Source organism: Sesamum indicum, unplaced genomic scaffold (assembly GCF_000512975.1).
Source record: "Sesamum indicum cultivar Zhongzhi No. 13 unplaced genomic scaffold, S_indicum_v1.0 scaffold00124, whole genome shotgun sequence".
NCBI lineage: Eukaryota > Viridiplantae > Streptophyta > Magnoliopsida > Lamiales > Pedaliaceae > Sesamum > Sesamum indicum.
Genome location: NW_011628051.1, coordinates 13,972 through 34,073, shown reverse-complemented (window position 1 = coordinate 34,073; position 20,102 = coordinate 13,972). Strand labels below are relative to the sequence as shown.

The 20,102-nt window shown below is 35.8% G+C and overlaps 2 protein-coding genes across 6 annotated transcripts; one reads left to right on the top strand and one right to left on the bottom strand.

Annotated features, from left to right (window-relative positions):
• Positions 1 to 4,296, top strand: LOC105179107 (serine/threonine-protein kinase WNK8). 2 transcript variants are annotated; one of them, XM_011102703.2, is made up of 7 exons: positions 1 to 844; positions 1,742 to 1,779; positions 1,919 to 2,146; positions 2,254 to 2,474; positions 2,565 to 2,722; positions 2,832 to 3,222; positions 3,313 to 4,296. In XM_011102703.2, the coding sequence occupies exons 1-7, from the start codon at positions 788 to 790 to the stop codon at positions 4,014 to 4,016; spliced, it is 1,797 nt and encodes a 598-aa protein (XP_011101005.1). In that variant the 5' UTR covers positions 1 to 787; the 3' UTR covers positions 4,017 to 4,296. The 2 variants fall into 2 exon arrangements, with proteins under 2 accessions (XP_011101005.1, XP_011101006.1); XM_011102704.2 differs by lacking the exon at positions 1,742 to 1,779.
• Positions 4,297 to 16,428: 12,132 nt separating this feature from the next.
• On the bottom strand, positions 16,429 to 18,138 carry LOC105179106 (protein yippee-like At4g27745). 4 transcript variants are annotated; one of them, XM_011102700.2, is made up of 4 exons: positions 18,033 to 18,138; positions 17,665 to 17,735; positions 17,420 to 17,547; positions 16,429 to 16,826 (listed from the first exon to the last, which is right to left on the bottom strand). In XM_011102700.2, exons 3-4 carry the CDS (start codon positions 17,510 to 17,512, stop codon positions 16,599 to 16,601), a joined length of 321 nt encoding a protein of 106 aa, XP_011101002.1. In that variant the 5' UTR covers positions 17,513 to 17,547; positions 17,665 to 17,735; positions 18,033 to 18,138; the 3' UTR covers positions 16,429 to 16,598. The 4 variants fall into 4 exon arrangements, with proteins under 4 accessions (XP_011101002.1, XP_011101004.1, XP_011101003.1 ...); XM_011102702.2 differs by having other exon boundaries at positions 17,420 to 17,535; XM_011102701.2 differs by having other exon boundaries at positions 18,020 to 18,079.
• Between the last annotated feature and the right edge of the window lie 1,964 nt (positions 18,139 to 20,102).

Below are 20,102 nucleotides of genomic sequence, written 5' to 3'. Positions count from 1 at the left end.
AATCGAACAAGTTGGACGACAATTTCAAAATTCAATAAGATGCATGAGTTTGATGAAAACGCCAGTCTGAAATAATGATGGCATTTGCCTATTATTGCACAAACAAATCTTGAGGACTCGTCATTACAGCATTCACGCGATTAAGTTCGAAGGCTCAAAGTCACGAGTTCAGCTTTTCCATTCAATTCTGTTCAACCCTTTACCCCCAAAATCTCTCACTTCACACCGTTTTCCATGTTTCAATCTTTGCATTATCAAATCATCATCAGATCCCTTGTATTATCGACAATCTGAAAGGATTTCTTGAGCCCAATTCTTATCTAGAGTTTTATTTACCTCAATTTCTTGTTCTTTTTTCATTTTCCATGATGATTGAAGGGGTTGCAGGATTTCTGGGTTCTCATATTATCCCCTAATTCTTGGCCCCTGCGAATTTTCGGTTTATTTTTTTGTTTGTTTTTTTCTTTTTTTGTGTTTTGTTTTGCGGTGATTGTTGTTTGACAGTTGAAGGATTCATTAAATGAGATGGGAGGTGTGACTGGAGGAGAAGTGAATTCGAGTTCTTCGTTGCGTTCGCCGCAGTTGAACTTCTTTGGATGCCCATTTCGATTTGGATCGGGCATTACTTCATTTTCCGTCGCCTGTGAAGCTTTCTCAGATTGTCGCCTTCTGTAACGCGGATCGTAATTGTACAGTTTGATTTGGTTTTCTTTTCCATTTTCCCCCCTTTTTGTGAATATCTGTTATGACTTGTCGGAATAATTAGCGTTGGATTGAGAAATCTGAAATGGAGACTGCCGAGTCTGATGCTGTCGAAATATCCCCAGACGGGCGGTATATTCGGGTAAAGTTCTTTCCTTTCTCTTACTTTTGTCTTGGCAGTCTTTGTATTGTTATTGGTTGATGCTACTTTATTGGCTTTATAAAAGATGAATCTATCAGCTGATGTGATTTTCAAATCGCTGCATGAGTTATTTAAAGGGTGAATTTTTCATGAAAATGTTCTTCATGATTTAGATTTATTCCTTTGCATGCCATTCTTCGGAGGTTCAAGAACTAAAGACCCCTATTGTATAGTAATTGAAAAGAGCACATATAAGTAATACCTTTAAAGTTTGTTCTAACTAATTAGCAATTTCTGTACTACAATGTGTTTTGAAATGTCAATAGATTTTGAAAAAGGGTTATACACAAGGGTGGTTTAGATGTCAGAATGTCAAATATGGCACTGACAGAAGTGTAAGATTGGAAGGTCAGGGCAGATAATTGAATGTGTCATTTGGCTGGTTACTGTCATTTGTCCCTGTAGATAAGAAATGGGTTTTGCTCATTCTATGATTCATCCACTCTATGTAAATATAATTTCTACGGCCTATTGCTGTAAAAATATGAATGTATTGTCAGTATTTTACTGAAAACATGTAGAAGAATGTTCTATTATTTGAAAGACAGAAGAATAACATATGGGAAGCCTGAGTTTTATATGCAAGTATGGTTTGGTCCAATCTGCCTTCTGCCCCACCATCATCCATTGGCAGATGTGAAAAAACACTGACAAACAACCAAATGGCCCCTGGATGATGGAAACCAACAAAGTGTCTCCTGCTTCAGTCACGCAGTGAAAAGGGCATTATGTCTAATGACGTGCTAATTTGTGCATTTGCTCATTTTGTTAGTTTCAGTGATATTTGTTAATCCATTTGCCTTTAGTTCTTTTACCTTTTTCTTTTTCTTCCTTCAGTACAATGAAATCCTGGGGAGAGGAGCATTCAAGAATGTGTATGCTTCCTGGACTGTCTTCTGTTTTGTTTTTCTATTTATTCTGTAGAATGGATTACTCCCACGTTTGAAATATTTAAGCAGATTCTATTATTAACTTCCTGTGAAAATATTTACTTGTGCTTGTTCCTGTCTTTAGTTACAAGGGGTTTGATGAAATTGATGGCATAGAAGTTGCTTGGAATCAAGTAAGCATTGAGGATGCGCTGCAGTCGCCTGAACATCTGGAGAGGTTATATTCTGAGGTTCATCTGTTGAGGACACTGAAACATGAAAATGTCATTAGGTCATATGCCTCTTGGGTGGATGATGAGAACAAAACCATTAACATGATCACTGAATTGTTCACTTCAGGCAGCTTGAGGCAGTGAGTTCTCTCATTTTGTCTCAGATTGTTCTCATTCTTCTTATGGTATTGCGTTTTCATGTTCATTTGCTTAGTACTTACTAAAGTTTGTTTTCTTTTTTGTTTAGGTATAGAAACAAACATAAAAATGTTGATATGAAGGCCATCAAGAACTGGGCCAGGCAGATCCTTCGAGGTTTAGACTATTTGCATGCTCACAATCCTTGTATTATTCATAGAGATTTGAAATGTGACAATATCTTTGTGAATGGGAACCATGGAGAACTTAAAATTGGAGATCTTGGATTGGCAACAATAATGCAACGACCTACTGCAAGAAGTGTCATTGGTAATTGGTCTACCTGAAAGGAATGAATCTTTTATTCAGTCATCATTTTCCTTTATTGTTTTACATTCAGCTATATGTTATTTCCCACAGGTACACCTGAGTTCATGGCTCCAGAGCTCTATGAGGAGGAATACAATGAATTGGTGGATATTTATTCCTTTGGGATGTGTATGCTAGAGTTGGTTACCTGTGAATATCCGTACAGCGAATGCAAAAACCAAGCGCAGATATACAAGAAGGTTACATCTGTAAGTATTACATGTTCCTTCTTATATCGTAGATATATGGTTATTAGCAATGTCCTAAGATGCGTCTTTTCACATTGGTGAAGTGATTATCCTATTGTTAATATTCTAGGGCATAAAACCAGCTGCTTTTGGGAAAGTAAAGGACCCTGAAGTAAGGCGGTTCATAGAGAAGTGTTTGGTTCCAGCATCGCAGAGGTTGAGTGCTGCTGAGCTCTTGAAAGAGCCATTCGTTCTGTATGAACATTCCAAGGATTTTACTTATGGTCCTCCGCAGTTATCACCCAAATCATTAAACTCACTAAGATCAGATTGTCCCTCCATGGATCTGGACCCTTCTTGCAAAAGGCTGTCGGGTAGCACTTGTCCTGAAAGTATGAGTGAAACTTCAATGTCGATTCTTGAACTGCACAAATGTACTGAGAGAAATGAGTTTACCTTGAAGGGGGAAAAGTATGATGATAGTTCAATCTCCCTAACTTTGCGGATTGCGGACTTTTCTGGTATGTAATTCTTACTTCAGAGCCATCCCTATTGAATATGCTTTACTCTCCACCTTAGGACATTGTTCACAAAGAAAATGTTTATAACAGGTCGCGTCAGGAATGTTCACTTCATCTTTTATCTTAATGCTGATACTGCACTGTCAATTGCTGCTGAGATGGTCGATCAACTTGACTTGTGCAAAGATGATGTTGCTTTCATAGCTGAGCTGATTAACAGCTTAATTTCACAATTTACGCCTTGTTGGGGAATGTCATCTGGAAGTTTGAGTGGATCAAAGAGGTTGCTTGAGGGCTCTCCTACACTTTATAATGAACAGGTTGTACCAAATAGGAACCATTGTTCGCATAGCATTCATGGTAAAGAATCTGGTGAGATGGGTGTTTATCCAGAGTTCGCCGGATCAAAGAATACCAGTACTGCAGAATCAGTCGGAGCGTCTTTTCACACTGATCCATCAACTTCAGATGCTATGCACAAGAATGATTCCCAATTGGTTCACCATGACATTGAGAAATACAAAACAAGCAACGGGCATTCTCAGATCAGTGAAAGTGTGAAGAACTCGCTAACCAGCTGTGCGGGCTCATGGATTACTGCATCAACCAATATGAGCTTGAGCATTTCTTCTCTCTGTCTGACTGACAAAGAGAATGAATTATGTGACGATCTTAAGGTAGAGCTTGATGCAATTGATTTGCAATATCAGCAGCGATGTCGTGAACTTCTTAAGATGAGGGAGTTAGCTATTGAGAATGCCAAAAAGAAGTGGATCATGAAGAAAATATCTTGATGTATAACCAGCAATTGAACTTTATTTCTTGGGTTGAGAATCTTGGTTTTTTCTTGTTTAAACCATTGCATTACTGTTTTATGGAAAGGTGTGATTCTCACTAAATTGACGAGGCCGACATCTGAAGACCATTGGCTTTTTATTTCCCTATCATTGTGGCAATCTCCGGTGGTCATAAAATGTGGCTGTAGAATGTTGAACAAGATAAGCATTACCAAGCAAGCATGTCGACTCTTAAAACATCTTGCTTGCGCAGACAGATGCATACCATTTTTCTTTCTTTCTTTAGTTGTTTTTATTTACGACAGTTAAGAATGGAAAACCAAATGGGAAAACCACTTGAATTGTTCTCCTTGTGGGCTTGGGAACAACTTCCTGATAAAGCCAAGTTGCTGAAGATGCAACTCACGTTTGGTAGCATTTTTAGAACGACCCTTTATTTAGAAAATGTATTTGTCGCTTACTGCTTTCTGAAAAGACATTTGCCCCCTCAAAAATAAAAGTAAAGTCATTTGCCGTTTTAGTAAAAAGCAAAGGTGGCAAATGAGTGTATTAGTGTGAGTTTGTTTAAACGAGTTGGGTTTACAAAATGGACCGGGTCTAATACGCTTTGAAATGAATGGAATGGACTCCCGAGTTAAAATGAATGGATCAAATACAAGTTTGGCTGAAAAAATGATAATTTTAGTATGATTTGGATTCAACCCATATCGCCAACAAGTTCATCAATTTTCAATTTCTATTTTTTTAATTATAAAAATATCGATAACAGGGACACAATTGGTTAACTCTAACTTCTTAGTAATGCATGAATTACAACTAGTAATTTGTGTCACATTTATGTCGGTGCATAAATTACTAGTATTATTTAAAATAAGATATATATATATTATTAAATAAAATATATAAGTCAATATCAAATTTATAAAAAGGTGGTGACCAAAAAAGAAAAATTAATAACTATTAAAAGATTATGAGAAAATGAGAAGTTAGATATATAGTATAGAATGTGATGTGTGTGCCTGAGGTTGTCCAACCCAGAATGACATGGGTGTTTGGGGTAGCCCAGCCCACAGTTCGTCTAGGCAATCCTAGAAAGCCCAGGTAGTCCAAGAGGCCCAGGAACAAAGGAAGAGACCCAAGACACCCTATGATTCGAACCATAGTTAAAGCCCAACAAACCTATGCATGTGGCAGCCCGCACTCCACCGTGGCATCCAGTTGGCCTAGATGTCAGCAGCCACCTCGGACCACATCAGCTCAAAGACGCATACGTGAGCGAGGAAAGACTCCTTGGTGGTTAGAACTCGCAGGTGTGGGGTCTCCCAAGCTGAAGGAGACTCCTACTAAGGCACATCCAGCCACGGATAAGGATTGTTTATCCCTTATCCAACCAACTCACTCGATTTTCTGGGAGCAGGATAGACCCCTCGCAGACGGGGACACCCCTTTATAAATACAAGAAGTCCTTGTCGAGGACGGCTCTATCACTCTCTAAGCTATATTTTAAGCACTCTACAAGCATACTTTTACGTGTTCTTGCTCTCTTTATCAATCTAATTCATCATAACTTGATTTTCAGTCAAATTTGTTACATTTTTGCTTTATTTCATCTTAAATCCAATACTAATTTGGATGCGGAGTGCTAACTTCTTTTTTGCAGGTCTCCTCCTTGGAGCCCGCATATGCTTCGACCTAAGTTTTGAACAATAGTCCATATACATTGGACCCATGCTATTTTGTATGCATCAAATGGTGTCTTCTGTGGGAACAGAGAGCTAAAAATGTGGGTAGCAATGAAAACACCTAGCAACATGTTGAGCAAACAGAAAGCCATGAGATAGCTGGCAGTGCCCAAGCCCTGCAGGTTATGCCAGGGGCACCCCTGGCTCTCGCTAGTGAGACGACATTCCTAGGACCCCCCAGGCCTACTGACCAGCTGATTGAGCCTCCATGCCATAGCACCTCCTTGGGCACCTTTTCGGGGGAATTTTCCCCAACCCTCTTAGGGACCATATAGCAGATGATTGTGGTGGTCGTATGAGAGCAAATGGCGACAATAGTTCCAGCCCGCGTGGTGACTCCATCGAATGTGGATGTCCCCGAGGAAGAAGGTCATAAGGTACCCCCTTCCCCACACCGCTGGTCGTGAGAGGCCAGGGACCGCCTTCGCAAGCCCAACAGGATGTCCCTACCCAGTGGCTCGCGGGTCTGGAGTGCCTACAGAAAGACGTGCAGTACCAGGTCATGGAAGCACCTTTGGAGGAGCATCAGGGTGTCCCCTTCATAGAAGGAGTAATGGCGGATGAACTACTAGTTAATTATCATACCCCGGCTACAGCCGAATATGATGGTACCACGGACCCTCAGGAACACCTTTGCGTTTTCAGAATACGGCCTCTTGCACCAATATACAGATGGGATCAAATAGTTTGGCCTAAAACGCCCACGCAAGTAGCAGCCCGCACTCCACCGTGACATCCAGTTGGCCTAAGTGTCAGCAGCCACCTCCGACCACATCAGCTCAACATATCTTACGTGAGCTAGGAGGGAATCCCTGGTGGCTGGAACTTCTCGTAGGCATGGCTGAAGGAAACTCCTACTAAGGCATATCTAGCCACAGATAAGGATGATTTATCCCTTGTCCAACCAACTCTCTTTATTTTCTCAGACTAGGGTAGACCCCTCACAGACCGAGGCACCATCTCTATAAATACAAGTTTAGTCCTCCTTGTGGGGGGACGACTTTCTCACTGTCTAAGCTATGTTTTAAGCACTCTACAAGCATACTTTTATGCGTTCTTGCATTCTTTATCAATCTCATTCACCATAACTCGATTTTCAGTTAAATTTGTTTACTTTTTGACTTTATTCCATCTTAAATTTAATACTAACTTGGGCGTCGGAGTGTTAACATCCCTTTTTGCTCCTCCTTGAAGCCTGCATACACTTCGGCCCAAATTTTAAACAATAGTCCATATATGTTGGACCCAGGTTATTTTCGCGCGTATTAGAATGAATAAATTATTCGAAAGAAATTGAATGTTTAAAAAATGGCAAACGAAAAAAGTGAGTCACAAAAAAAGTGCTATCTCTTAATATATAATATAAAATATATATTGTTTAACGATTTAAGAACATTGGGTCAAATTTAAAGATGTTGCCCATATATTTCACCTATCATTATTCATTTTCATAATGATATCTTTTAGGAAACTCTCACAAACTTTGATTAATCACATTTAATAGTTATCTTTCTTAATAATATTTTTAACATAACCCAACACTTCAACGTTAAATCAACGATCAAATTGATTGCCTAATTTTAGTTCAAAACTATACCAAATGGATCATGGAGATATTAAAATCAATCCAATACCCAAGATGCAAATGAAATTTATTAAATTCTCTTTTATAAGTTTATATTTAAAACTTACAATATCTACATGCTAGATATAACACGCTAACATTATAGGCGATAATACAACCACCAAACATTACACACACATATATATATATATATATAATATTGTAAAAAATATTATTTTATTGTACCAACTTTTGAATACCTAAATTTACCCTTTAATTCATTTCTTTCCTTAAAAAAATTGATCAGAAAATATATACTACTATAAAAAAAAAAAAAAGTTTTGTCATACTAACTTTTGAATACCCGAATTTACCATTTAATTCATATACTCCCTTAAAAAAATTATCAGAATGATAATCTCAATCCTCTATGCTCGCTACTCCACGTTTCTCTCTTACTTTATTTTTCCATATTTCTTTTCCTCACTGTTGTACCCTGAAAATACGAAGGTATCTGTAGGTAAGCGAAAGGGTCCCAAAGGTCTCTAGTCTAATCGTTAGCAAGGTGAGGAGTTATCTTTAGTATCTGCAAGACAAGCACGCATTAAAATCACACCAGAGGGGATTCTGGCAATGGCTCTCCGACAGTCAAGTCAATATGAAATCCTAGAAATATAAGAGTGAGTATAAGAATAGAGTAATGAGTTCGAACCTAGTTATGGAGGTGGAGAGCCATATTTATATGCAAGGGTGGATCTACATAATGTAAAATGGTCCTTTGGATGGAGTTTAAATCTATGGATAGCCATGATGGTACCAGGGCTGCTGATAAGGACGGAAAGTGGTCTAGGGGACCAACACTGTGCTACAAGAGTAGTGCAGGCGGCTCTAGCAATGTTTTTCTAACATTCTATCTTTTGTCTTCAGAGGTCTCCAATGAGACCTTCAGATAATCTTATTCTATAGGTCCTCTAAGGTCATATGTTTACTACACATACATTCAGTGGTGCTGCTTGCTTTAACTTTTGTAGGTCTCTTATTAGGTGTCCAAGGTCTCAATAAGAAATATAGGAAATACCCCCACATCAGAAGTCTCCCCACTTACCAAATGTGTTTTTACTAATATTGGGTAATTGGAACCATGAGACCTTTGAAGTATTTTCTTTTCACAGTCGTGGTTCTTTGTGAAACTCATTGTTTTGATTTTGGCAAGAAAATTCAAAAATGTTTGGCAGCCTTATCATTTATTGGGCGTATCTGGTATGCCAACCAATTGTTTGCCACCATGTGCCACACAAAGCTACTTTTTTGCAGTGTCGCATCCAATCAGAATCATTGTGGGTTTTTCAGTTTTTGCAACCCTTCACTTCTTTTAAATTCTGACTCTTCCTTGTTAAGAAACCCTTCATCATCCAGATTTCTTGCACACGAGAAATTTTTGAGATTTTGTAAACCGGTGAAGCCAACCTCTTTTCCTTTCTCGTTATCATATTAGTATTCCCCTGTTCCCTTCTCTATCTAAATCTTTAGGTAATTTGTCTACTATGTCACAGTCCAATTCTTCAAGTGAGAGACCTATTACCAGTGCTCCAGTAGGTTTATTTGGTCTAGGCCCACTTAGGAATTCTCAGTATCAATTTCCTACTATAAACCATGAGAATGAGGACCTGTTCCTTGATGAATCCAGGGATTTTGACTAACCTTTCCTCTCTTTACCGTCTTCTCTAACTAACGTTGACGTTGAACTCCTTCGTTCAAAATTTCACATATCTAATGACTATACCATTATTCTGCTTGAGGATCGCATAGATCTTCCTCTCTGTGAGTATAGGACTCTTTTCTATGCCAACTTTGAAGTCGGTCTTCGTCTAGCCTTTCACCCAGTTATTAAGGGAATTCTTGATCATTCTCACTTCTGAATAACCCAACTTACCCCAAGTTCTTTTAGGACTATTTCTGCCTTTGGATTTTGATGGCTCATCTAAGCATTGATCCTTTAGTTGATAATTTCTGTACGCTTCATCAGCTGAACCTCAGTATAGGCAAAAAGGGTTTTTTTCTACTTAAACAGTAGGAGAGGGGTTAAAATTGGTGAGTAATAATAAAAGATCATATATAGATTGGAAGAGTCGTTTTTTCTATATTCATCCTCCTCTTGACAAACCTTGGGTTAGTCGTAATAGGTGGCGTCTATCCAAGCCTCCTCTAGAACCTATAGGCCTATTTCATGGGATGATACTTTCATAAGGGAGAGGATCCTTAGCTATGAATATGACTATAAGGTCATCATGACAGAGCAAGTTTTCTCTCTACTTGGCTTGTCTCCAGCGTCTTTTAGCCTAGATGTTACTTACCTTGGTATATCTCTTCCTCTGTTTTACTAACGTTTTCCTTGTTTTCTCATTCTCATTTGCTAACCTTTGGTTCGTTTGTCTCAAAAATGTTATAATGGTTTCACGGAGTATTCAAATGAGTGCTCACCATCAACTATAGGCATCTTCTTCACAAGGTTTGTCCCATGGCACCATGCTATTATGGGCTCTATTTCAGCCAGGGTACCCTCCCCTTTAGAAGGTACTTTTCGCGGTGTAAGTGATTCTAGCTTGTGGTTTTGTCTAACTCATTTTCTACGCCTCCAGTGCTTTCTACTGCTGTTGCGACATGTACGAGGGCTATGGTTGAGGGTAGAACGGCAAGTTCTCCCCCTGTCGTGACCTCTATTAGACGTAAGAGGAAGTTGATAGGTGCTGATGACTCTGATAAGGCAGATGATGATGGAGATAACTTTCCTCTTAGATCTGTAGCCATAAAGGGAATTTTGATTTCAAAGCCAAAAACCACTGCTTTTGTTAAGAAAGTTGTCAAGACCTCGAAAGGTGATGTTGGAAAGGGGAAAACCAAGATTTCACCTTATTTAGAACCTCAAATAATTGCTGGATTGGAAGAAAGCATTGTTCCGTCCCCATGGAGAAGTATAGGCCTATGAAGAAACAACTGCAAATGATAGAGGGTCTGCTTAAAGAAATGAGAGATACCTGGTTGGCTACGAAGGGGCCTCTCGCGAAACCAATGAATCCTGCTCCCATACTTCGCCCAGACTGGGATGTTCATTAAAATTCTTTTTATCTGAGCTCGATTATGTGTGGTGTCTCCTATGACTTATATTAGGTGATCCTTTTGCCCATGGATCAGATGAAGTTGTCTTTAAGTGCTCTACCCTAGATGGAGTCACATAGGGCCAAAGCTCTTATGACTGTAAGGATTTCTTTGTTATCCACTTTTCTTTTTGTTGTTCTTTTTCCTGATGCCTGGTGATCTTCAAATGTATTAGGCGAACCAAATCTTGCACGGTGTGACTCTCCAAGCTGCTAACTTCTGTGAGCAGGCTTCCAAAGCAAAAGAAAGGGCTAAGGCAGCCAAGGCTCAAGTGAGGGAGCTGAAGGAACAGAATGAAGGTTGTGTGCTCAATTCAGAGTTATAAGGAATCAGTCGCCAAAGATGAGAGGTGAGATAAGAGATTTGCTAGAAAAGAGGAACAAACAACTCGAGGCTCAGTTCAAGGTTCTGATGGCTTCTAAGGTGGTAGTCATATCGCCAGGCAGGTGTGGCAGAAAGCAAGAAGTTGTTATACACCAGTGTCGAATACAAGGTGGTGGTGGCAAACAGTAGGCTCTAAGGTGCTCATGCCTTCACGAAATCTCCAGTGTTCGATCAATTGGTGGATATGAAGGTGTATGATGAGCTCGTTGTCGCTGGAATAAATGCAATAGCCAGTTCAGAGCTCTTGGTGGCTTTATGGAAGGTTTCAATATAAGCCTTATTAGCATCACCGAAGATGAGAACGGTAAGGTCTATCCAGATGCCCCTGCTGAGGTGGAAGTCCCTATTTCTAATGAGTTCTACTATTTGATGCCTTGTCTTTTCTAGATGCCTTAGGACGGAGAAGCGAGGGAGCACCTAACTGCCATAGCGGCTGTGGAAGAAGGGATCAAAATTGAAGTTGTTGCTCCCGAAGGTGCTCCAATTGTGCCTTGCCCAGTAGAGCCCATGATTGCCGAGGGTCATGACCTAACACTCCCTGTTGGAGTTCCCGCCGAGGTGAGTCCCGATCTAAGCCCTGGTTCTATTAGAATAGATGACCAAAGAGCCAATTGGATTGGTCTTCATGTAATCTGTTCTGATAATTTCGATGTACTTGTAACATTGTTTATGAATAAAGTGAGGATTCATTGTTTTGGCAATTGCATTTGTTGTGCTCACTATTATGTTTATATACTTAACATCACAAAAAAGCTCACAAACTAAATTGTATAACTTATGTAGTTGGGTTGCGCATTAGATGGTGGCCACGAAACCAACTTATGATGGTTAGATTTGAAACGTTCCAAGTCGAAAGACCTCGAGACTGGGCATCGAAAGTCTGATTGAGACTTAGACTATAATTGCATTTATTGGATGAGTGTCGTGTTCATTGACGACAGACATTGGACGACTATGCAATTTTAGTGCGTGTTGACAATGTTGTCAAGCCGAATGAACTGACTCGCGGAAAGTCGTCATATGGAAGTTTTGGAGGCTTGGTGGGTATGATTAAATCTTCCTGGCTCCAAAAGTACGGAATTAGTCCTCAGACTTGAGGAACCATGGCAGTTGCATGCATATGATGGTTGTATCTTAGATTAGACGGAAGATAACTGTATCTTGGATATGGTCATTACAAGTCTTGTTCAGTGCAATCAGAATATATAGTAAGGCCCGGTGGGTTCTAAGATAGAATCCATCACCTAACAATATATGATAGTCGAGTCTCCTTTGTGCTCTAAGATGATTCGAGCTCTTACAATCTGTGGGCACATCGATTGGTTGAGTAGGAAATGGTTTCCTATGTCAACCAATAGAGCAAATGCATTTTGAGTTATCGAACATAGTGTACAGTCCAGGATGGTAACCGAGCCCAATTCCATGTCCTAGAATTAGATAGGGAGACGGATGATAGAAGGATCGTACCCGGATGGTACTTGAGAGTCTAAATGGTTATGCCAATATTCACCTAGTCTCTAGTGCAATGGACCATTGTTTCCGATTAATGGTTAATTAAAAATAAATTAATTAATTAAACTAGATTTAATTAATTATTGTATTGGACACAGCTAAAGTCTAACTGAGGTTGAACCTAAAGAGTCACACACAAATCATTATAAAATTGGTGGAATTAATTTGGAATTAATTAAATTAATTCGAGAAGAAATAAATTAATTTAATTGGATTAAATTAATTCAAGAATAATATATAAATAATTGGATCATTTATTTAATAATTCATTTAATGGATGGCTCAAAAATTAATTAATTGGATTAATTATTTTTTATTTTAACACCTTTAAATCAATTGGATTAATTTATTAGATTTGACTTAATTAACTGATAAGATCAATTAATTAGTGTTTGGGCTTAGATTTATTAATTGAATTAATTTAATTAATTAGTGTCAATGTTCTTTGTGCTATCTACAATAAAAAAAGAACTATATCTATTTCATTTTGTGGTGTGGACAACATAGAAGAATTCTAGTTTGAATTCTCAAGTGAACGAAACGGGATAATGTAAAGGAAACAATGCACATTGTTGCTCATCTATAGAAACAAAAAGGTAAAATTTCATGTTATATTTCTATACTTTTTGTTTCATCCTCTAGTCATATGTCTAGCATGTTTATGTGTTCGTTATTATGCTTTTGACAAACACAAATACCTGAAAATTTCGAAGGAAATACCCCTTTGAATCGGTTTTAATTTTTTTTTTATTTCACCCTTCCATCGCGTTTCCAAGCCATATTGATTCTTTCAATGGTACTAGAGCCCAGTTTGGTGTTGTGGCTTTAGGATTAACATGTTATTATGCGTTAAGCATGAACAACATGTTTAATTTATTTTTTAAAAGCATGTTTTATGGTTTTGAAGCACGGTTATGTGTTTAAAAAATATGTATTAATTTTACTTTTAAATTATGAATATCTATGCATTTTGTGAAAATTGAATTTTCTGTAAATGCATGATTATATTTCAGTTTTATTTTTTTTAAAAAAAAAAAAGAACGGGTCATCTTCCACAAATCGCCGGCTATCGCCCGCCTCTGCCTTCACGCCTCCACCCCACGCCTCTGCTTCTTCCTCCCGGCCTCCACCTCGATGTTGCCGCCCAGATTTGTGCGGCAACAGACGCATCGCCCAACCGTCGCCCCAAACCACCTTGTCGTCGCCACCTCCATCCTTTATATATACATATGTATATATATAATATTAAATATTTGTATAATTATTATATATAAAACTGTCTATATGTATATATAAATACAAGAATAAATTGCATAAAATCCCATTGTATTCTAAAATTTTAGTTAAAAACTTCACTGTGTTAAAAAATATAGACATAAAATAATGCACACGCGCCCCTTTTGTTAATTACCTTTAACGGCGTTAAATCTTTGCATTGTTTGTCCATTATGCCCTTATTTTATCAACCATTGATCTTTCAAAATTACAAAGGTTTAAAATTTGAAGTCATTTTTAAAATATATTATTTATTTATATATACACAACTATATATAATTATATATGTATATCATACATATGTAATTATATATATATACTACATATACATAATACCGACACTGGTGGCGGACCAGCATATCGCATCTGGGGGGCCGGCCAATGACGGTCGGTTTCACAACCAAAAATTAATCCAACGATGCTAGTTGGAATAACCCAACGATGGTCGGCTAGGATTAATCCAAAAATCAAAATTCCACAGAGCCTTCAAATTTAAGCAAAATAATTTAATTTTTTTAAATTTTAAAATAATAAAAAGAATGTATTAGATTTTTATTTTAAATACACATAATAAAAAATTTTAATTTAAACATTAGTTACAGTATGCAATCTGATTTAAAAAAAATTTATATGTTTTGGTATTTTTCTATTTCATTAATATATTTTATAAATAATAATGTATGAACACATATTTAAGTTAAATAATACTTAAATTAACTAATAATATTTATATTTAATTGTTATATTTTATTTTTATTTATATTAATTTGGATATTTAAATTTGAAAAGTAAATTCCTAGTTTTACTTTTTAATTTTTAAAATTTTATATAATTTTTTGATATTTAACATTTAATTAGTATATTTTATAAATAGATATAATTTATTAAATATATTTAAATTAAATAAAAATTTAAAATAATTAATTATACATTATTTTTAAAATATATTTGAATTAAAAAAATTATTTTGTCTTATATGTCAAAGAAATGAGTAAAATGGACATTTGAAAATTTAAAATAAATAAAAAGAAATGGGCACAAATGAACCATACCTGCATAACAACGCGTTTGAAGCACTCTCCGTTAGTTTCTAATGGAAAGAGGGGTTTTTTGCTGATTAACATGGGAGGGTTTTTTGCCCTATAAAATTAACACAGAAGAATTTCGTACAATTTCACTAAAATACAGAGAGGTGTTATACAATTTACCCTAAATACAAAAATATATTTTTTACAAATCACTTAAAATCTAAGGCGTCCATTTTTAACTAAGAAAGATCAATGGCTACTAAAATATGGGCATCTAAAATTGACATCTTTAAAGAGAAATGATGGAACCATTTCAAAAGCCACTGGGGCTTTCCGCGTATACTTTTAACATGGGGGGTTTTATGCAATTATTCCTATTTTTTATATGCTCGCGAGTACTGCGTGTGACAACAATATATAAAACGAAACACCATGTAAAGAATTACAACACCACCAAAATATAGAAAAATATTCAAGTATTCAATATCCATGCACAAGACGAGGAAATACAAGCTACTCATAATTGCTTCATTCTCCTTTCAACTCATGTATCTAAACGTGCATACTTTGTACAGACAAGAAAAAGGTCAATTCTCAGGTGAAACGGCAACAAGTACAGATCACATATTCCTCCATTTGGAGGTTTTCACCAGCAAAAATAGGTAAAGATGTGAAGTTGCAGTGAGCAAGGCATTCAAGAAGCCAAAACTGTTGAAAGGGGTTTCAAGTAGTTCTCCAAATCTACTGGTGCTTCAGAAAAACTTGTGAGCCAACCAGACCAAACACGTGCGGCGTGTAACCACACAAACTATTAATACTTATCTGCCTTCATGTTCACAACTACTAGACATATCATATCATCATTATAGAGAAAACAGCAGTACCGTACCTTCTGAGCAGATCTATGATGGTTGAGGATCCATTTCATATTTCTATTGCATCAAGACAGGGTACGTGTTTTTATTAACAGCAACCTCAACTTTATGATCTTAAACATATGAAAACGTTAATGGAAGCCGTGCCTTATGAGTTTCCTTGTTTGTGAGTCACAGTTCAGATCGTGATCATCCTATCTTAATCAATATGATTTATGTCCCATGATATGAACGGTAGGATTATAGCATCAGATGAGCCAAAATTCAGTAGCAACCAAGTGAACATTTTCCTACACTTGTCTCCCGCTAGAGATTATATAGATTTGTGCAGATTAATAATGGGCTTCCGCCAACTGATTCGAGTAGATTAGCACTCATGTTACTTTAGCCTATATCATCATGGTGTACTTGAATGATTTAGTTCAGAATTTAGAACTTCATCACAAACCTGTTAGATAATATACCAAACACTCTCCTATTAATTACTGTTTTTCTGTCTCACGATCTGTTGTGTATGCCTCCTCCTAATCTTAACTTTATGAGCTATCCCTCTACTTTCATGAACAAAAATGAGAGAGCACCAAAACAGTTTATCCTACCTTCTGCTACCATATTTAACTTTTAATATGGGTGACAATGGCTTCCAACATATAATGTCGCGTCATGCTAGTTTCTTGTTGCACAAAAAACTTACATGATGTAAAAGCTTGAGCTGCAAGACTTCTGACCATTTCAAGATCATTTAAGAACTAACAATTGTATATTTCTATACTTCAAGACTTAAGCTAACAATTAGCACAGAGTAGATCATCATATGATGGTAATAGACACACAGGTATCATTAGATTTGACTAGAGTTAACAAATCGCAATATTAACAAACTTATTCACATGTTACACAATCATCAACATGATTTTACAGAAGAAATAGAGCAGATATGCACAGGAACGAACAATGAATTAACATTTGAAACTGATGAGAATCCTTCAAAGGAACCCCGTTGCGAATCCATCAAGGTGGTAAATGAAGAACTTTACCATGGACTACCAGTTTTCCTTCACAATTTTCGACTTCTCCAGAATGAATTTCCCTTCCTTATACTTTTGTGTTTCCTCATATGCTTTCTCGTATTTCCATCCCAATATCTCATGGCAGTCACCACAATAAACATCAGCAACTGTATGAAGACCAGTCATTAGCTGCCTATCTTCCTTAGGCCCCACAGTAACATTCATAGCATGAGAGAATAGAAATGCTCGACCATTTCTTCCCTGTCATTGACCACAAAAACTTATGTTAAGACCAGGATCCATGTCTACCACACGTTTATTGACGGATTTATAACTCGAAACTTCCAAGGAGAGCATAAACAACCTTAATAAACACACCACACAGATCAAAACTAATGACAAAAGTAAGCCAAATCTCTTTCCGATTTCTCATATTTTACCTATTGTTGCAGATCATCAACTGTATGCATGCAAAAAGTAGAGACGTAATCTTCTAAGGGAATTAACTCTTCTGCAACTACAAGCTCTTGGTACTTGTAACTAAACTTGGAGTCGCACGACATATTTAGAGCAATAGATAATATTCGATTTTCTTTTGATTTTCCTTCCTGCGATCAAGACACATCAAACTATGACAGAACTCCACATCAAGAAAAGTATCAAGATTAGTCTTAATCCCTTTACTTTCAACAACTTTTCTCCTTTAGAGAAACTACAACTTTACATTGTTCAAGAAAATCAACAAGACGTAAGCAGATACAGTCTGATTGACAACCAAAAACGAAAATATTCAGCAGTACAGAAATGAACTTTGTCAATAGAATGAATAAATAAATAGATAGTGTCAAACTCACATGAAATGCTTTAGAGATAATATCATCATGAAGTGCAACATGATTTCTACAATTGGAGCATCCGTACAATCTTGGACCAATCATCTCAGCCATTTGATGAGCAAACTCAGAGCACACTGGAATAGCAACTGCTCGAAATCAAGATCATCTCATATGTGAAATCAAATAAAGAAAAGGAACCGTAAATGATACTTCCTTGGATAGTGAAAGAACTAGTAACTGAAAAAAGGGCAAAAAGATTTTACCTTTAATCCCAAGACCAAGAAAGTCAATGTTGAATATGATAATCTTAAGCCTTTTCTCTTTTACCAACTATCTGTTTCAACAAGGGCAGAAATGACAAAAGAATAAAGAAATGCACCCAAGTACCAAAACTCAGATTACAGCCAATGATCACAATGCAACTAGTGACAATCACACTCCAAATTATAACCTTATGGAAAAGACAAAAAATTCACCAAAACCCCCCAACAGCAAACAGGTCAAAAAGACAAAGAAACAAAAAGAAAAAACCCATTTGCATTCAGCACTGAAAAAGCTAAAAACAAACAAGAAAACACAGCTTGAAAAATCAAGAATCATTCTTGTGATTATACGGACCTTTAAACCTCACCTGTTCATCTTGGCATACATCTCGAACCACTTGGAAAATAGTGTTTACGGGGTGGGTGGGTGGGAGAGAGAGAGAGAGAGAGTTATGTCGGTCCTGGTATGGGTGGAGTATGATCAGAAGAGAAGAGAACAGTATTAGTTTTAGGTTAAATACATTTTCTACCCCCAACCTATTAATAGAGTGCATTTACCCCTAAATTATATAATATAACAAAAAGTCCCGTCATGACTCATGACATAGACCTATTGTTTTATGATAAAAATATATTTTTTATTTATACTCTTAAAATTATTATTAAAAAATTAAATAATTATACTCAAAATCCATAATTTTTATAAAGAGTATAGAATCACAATAAATTCAATAAATTAATAATTTTTATATTTTTTATAAAAATTTACATAATGTTTACTTATATTGCTATATATATTAATTTTTTAAAAAATAAATTATCAATATAAATTTAAAATATTACACCGATCATATATATATATTGTAAAATATGCAAATTTATAATATAATTAATCCATAATATTGTATAATTTTTTAATAATAATATGATATATTTTAGTTATATGTATATCAGTACATGTAATTGAATAAAAACTTATAAACATACTTTTTTCTTAAACTATATACATTATGCATTTACACATACTTATATGTATCTTTTACATAAATAATTTAGTAATTTTTATTATTTCTTAAATAAAATTTGAGTAAAAGTTTTAAATCATTAAAGTTGAGAATTTGTAATAAAACATACTTTATGAAGTAAAATGAAAAGTATAAGAATAAGTGAGAAGTACATTTTATCATATTAAAGTATTATATCAAAAGTATTTTTGTTATATTTTATATTTTAGGGGATAAAAACAATTAAATGCATAATTTAGGGAAAATGCGAAAAACATTGAGACATTTTTTGAGTTCTCATTACGAATATTACCGTTGCCGTCTTTGTTCTCTGGCGGTGCGCACATATTACGTATCAAATGAGTTACTTCTCGGAGTATTGATTTTACATATATAGATTTATATATCACTGTATCTTATATGTGTTACTGAATAAGATCTCTTGGATCTCATATTTTATTTTTCGATTTTTTTATTTAATAATAGACTTGTTTAATATTTTTAAAATAAAAAAATTAAAAAAAACCCCTACTATAATATTGAAAATATTCAAAAAAATCCCTTAAAAAATGTACCAATTACACCCCCTATAATATGAAAAAAAATTCGAAAAACCCCCCTAAGGTCAGAAATTAGTTGTACATGTGTGTTGACTGTGAATATGGGTCTAAAAGTATTTTTTTTTTATAAATTTTGCTCTTATCTCTCTAATAATATATATATATATATATTTATATGTAATTTAATAAATTTTTAAATATATAAATACTTTATTAATAATAAAATATATTTTATATGTAAATATAATTAGTTTAATATTTTTAATTACATAATTAAATTAATTAAAACTACATAATTTCTTACAAAAATTTGTCGCCGCTGCTGCAGAGGAGTGCACCCTCCTTACCCTTCGGCATGTCGCCCCCCCCTCGCTTCGCCCATCCATTGAGGGCGACACTATTGCCCATCGCATCTGGACGATGCGTTGCTCATCGCTTCTGGGCGACCGGTGTTGTACGCCATCGCCCCCTCTGCGGGGGCAGTAGGGGGGGTGGGGGTGGGAATGGGTGCAGTGGAGGCAGTCGGGGTAGGGGTGGCAGATAAGTCGAGTCGGCTCGCGCTCGAGTTTATTGGAGGCTGTTGGTGAACATATTTTTTTTTATTATATATACATATATTGAATTTTTTATATATTTAATTTCATATTTAATATTTGATCAATTTTATAATCAAAATTGACCATATATTATAATTATTAATCAATACCATACATTTTATTTTGGATAATAATAAATTATGGTACTTTTATTTATACATTTAATTTTTATATAAAAATATATTTAATCAACAACTTAGTAAATTAAATTTTTTTTATAATTAAAATTATTATTTAATATGACATATATAAACTTTATGTTATATTTTAATATATAT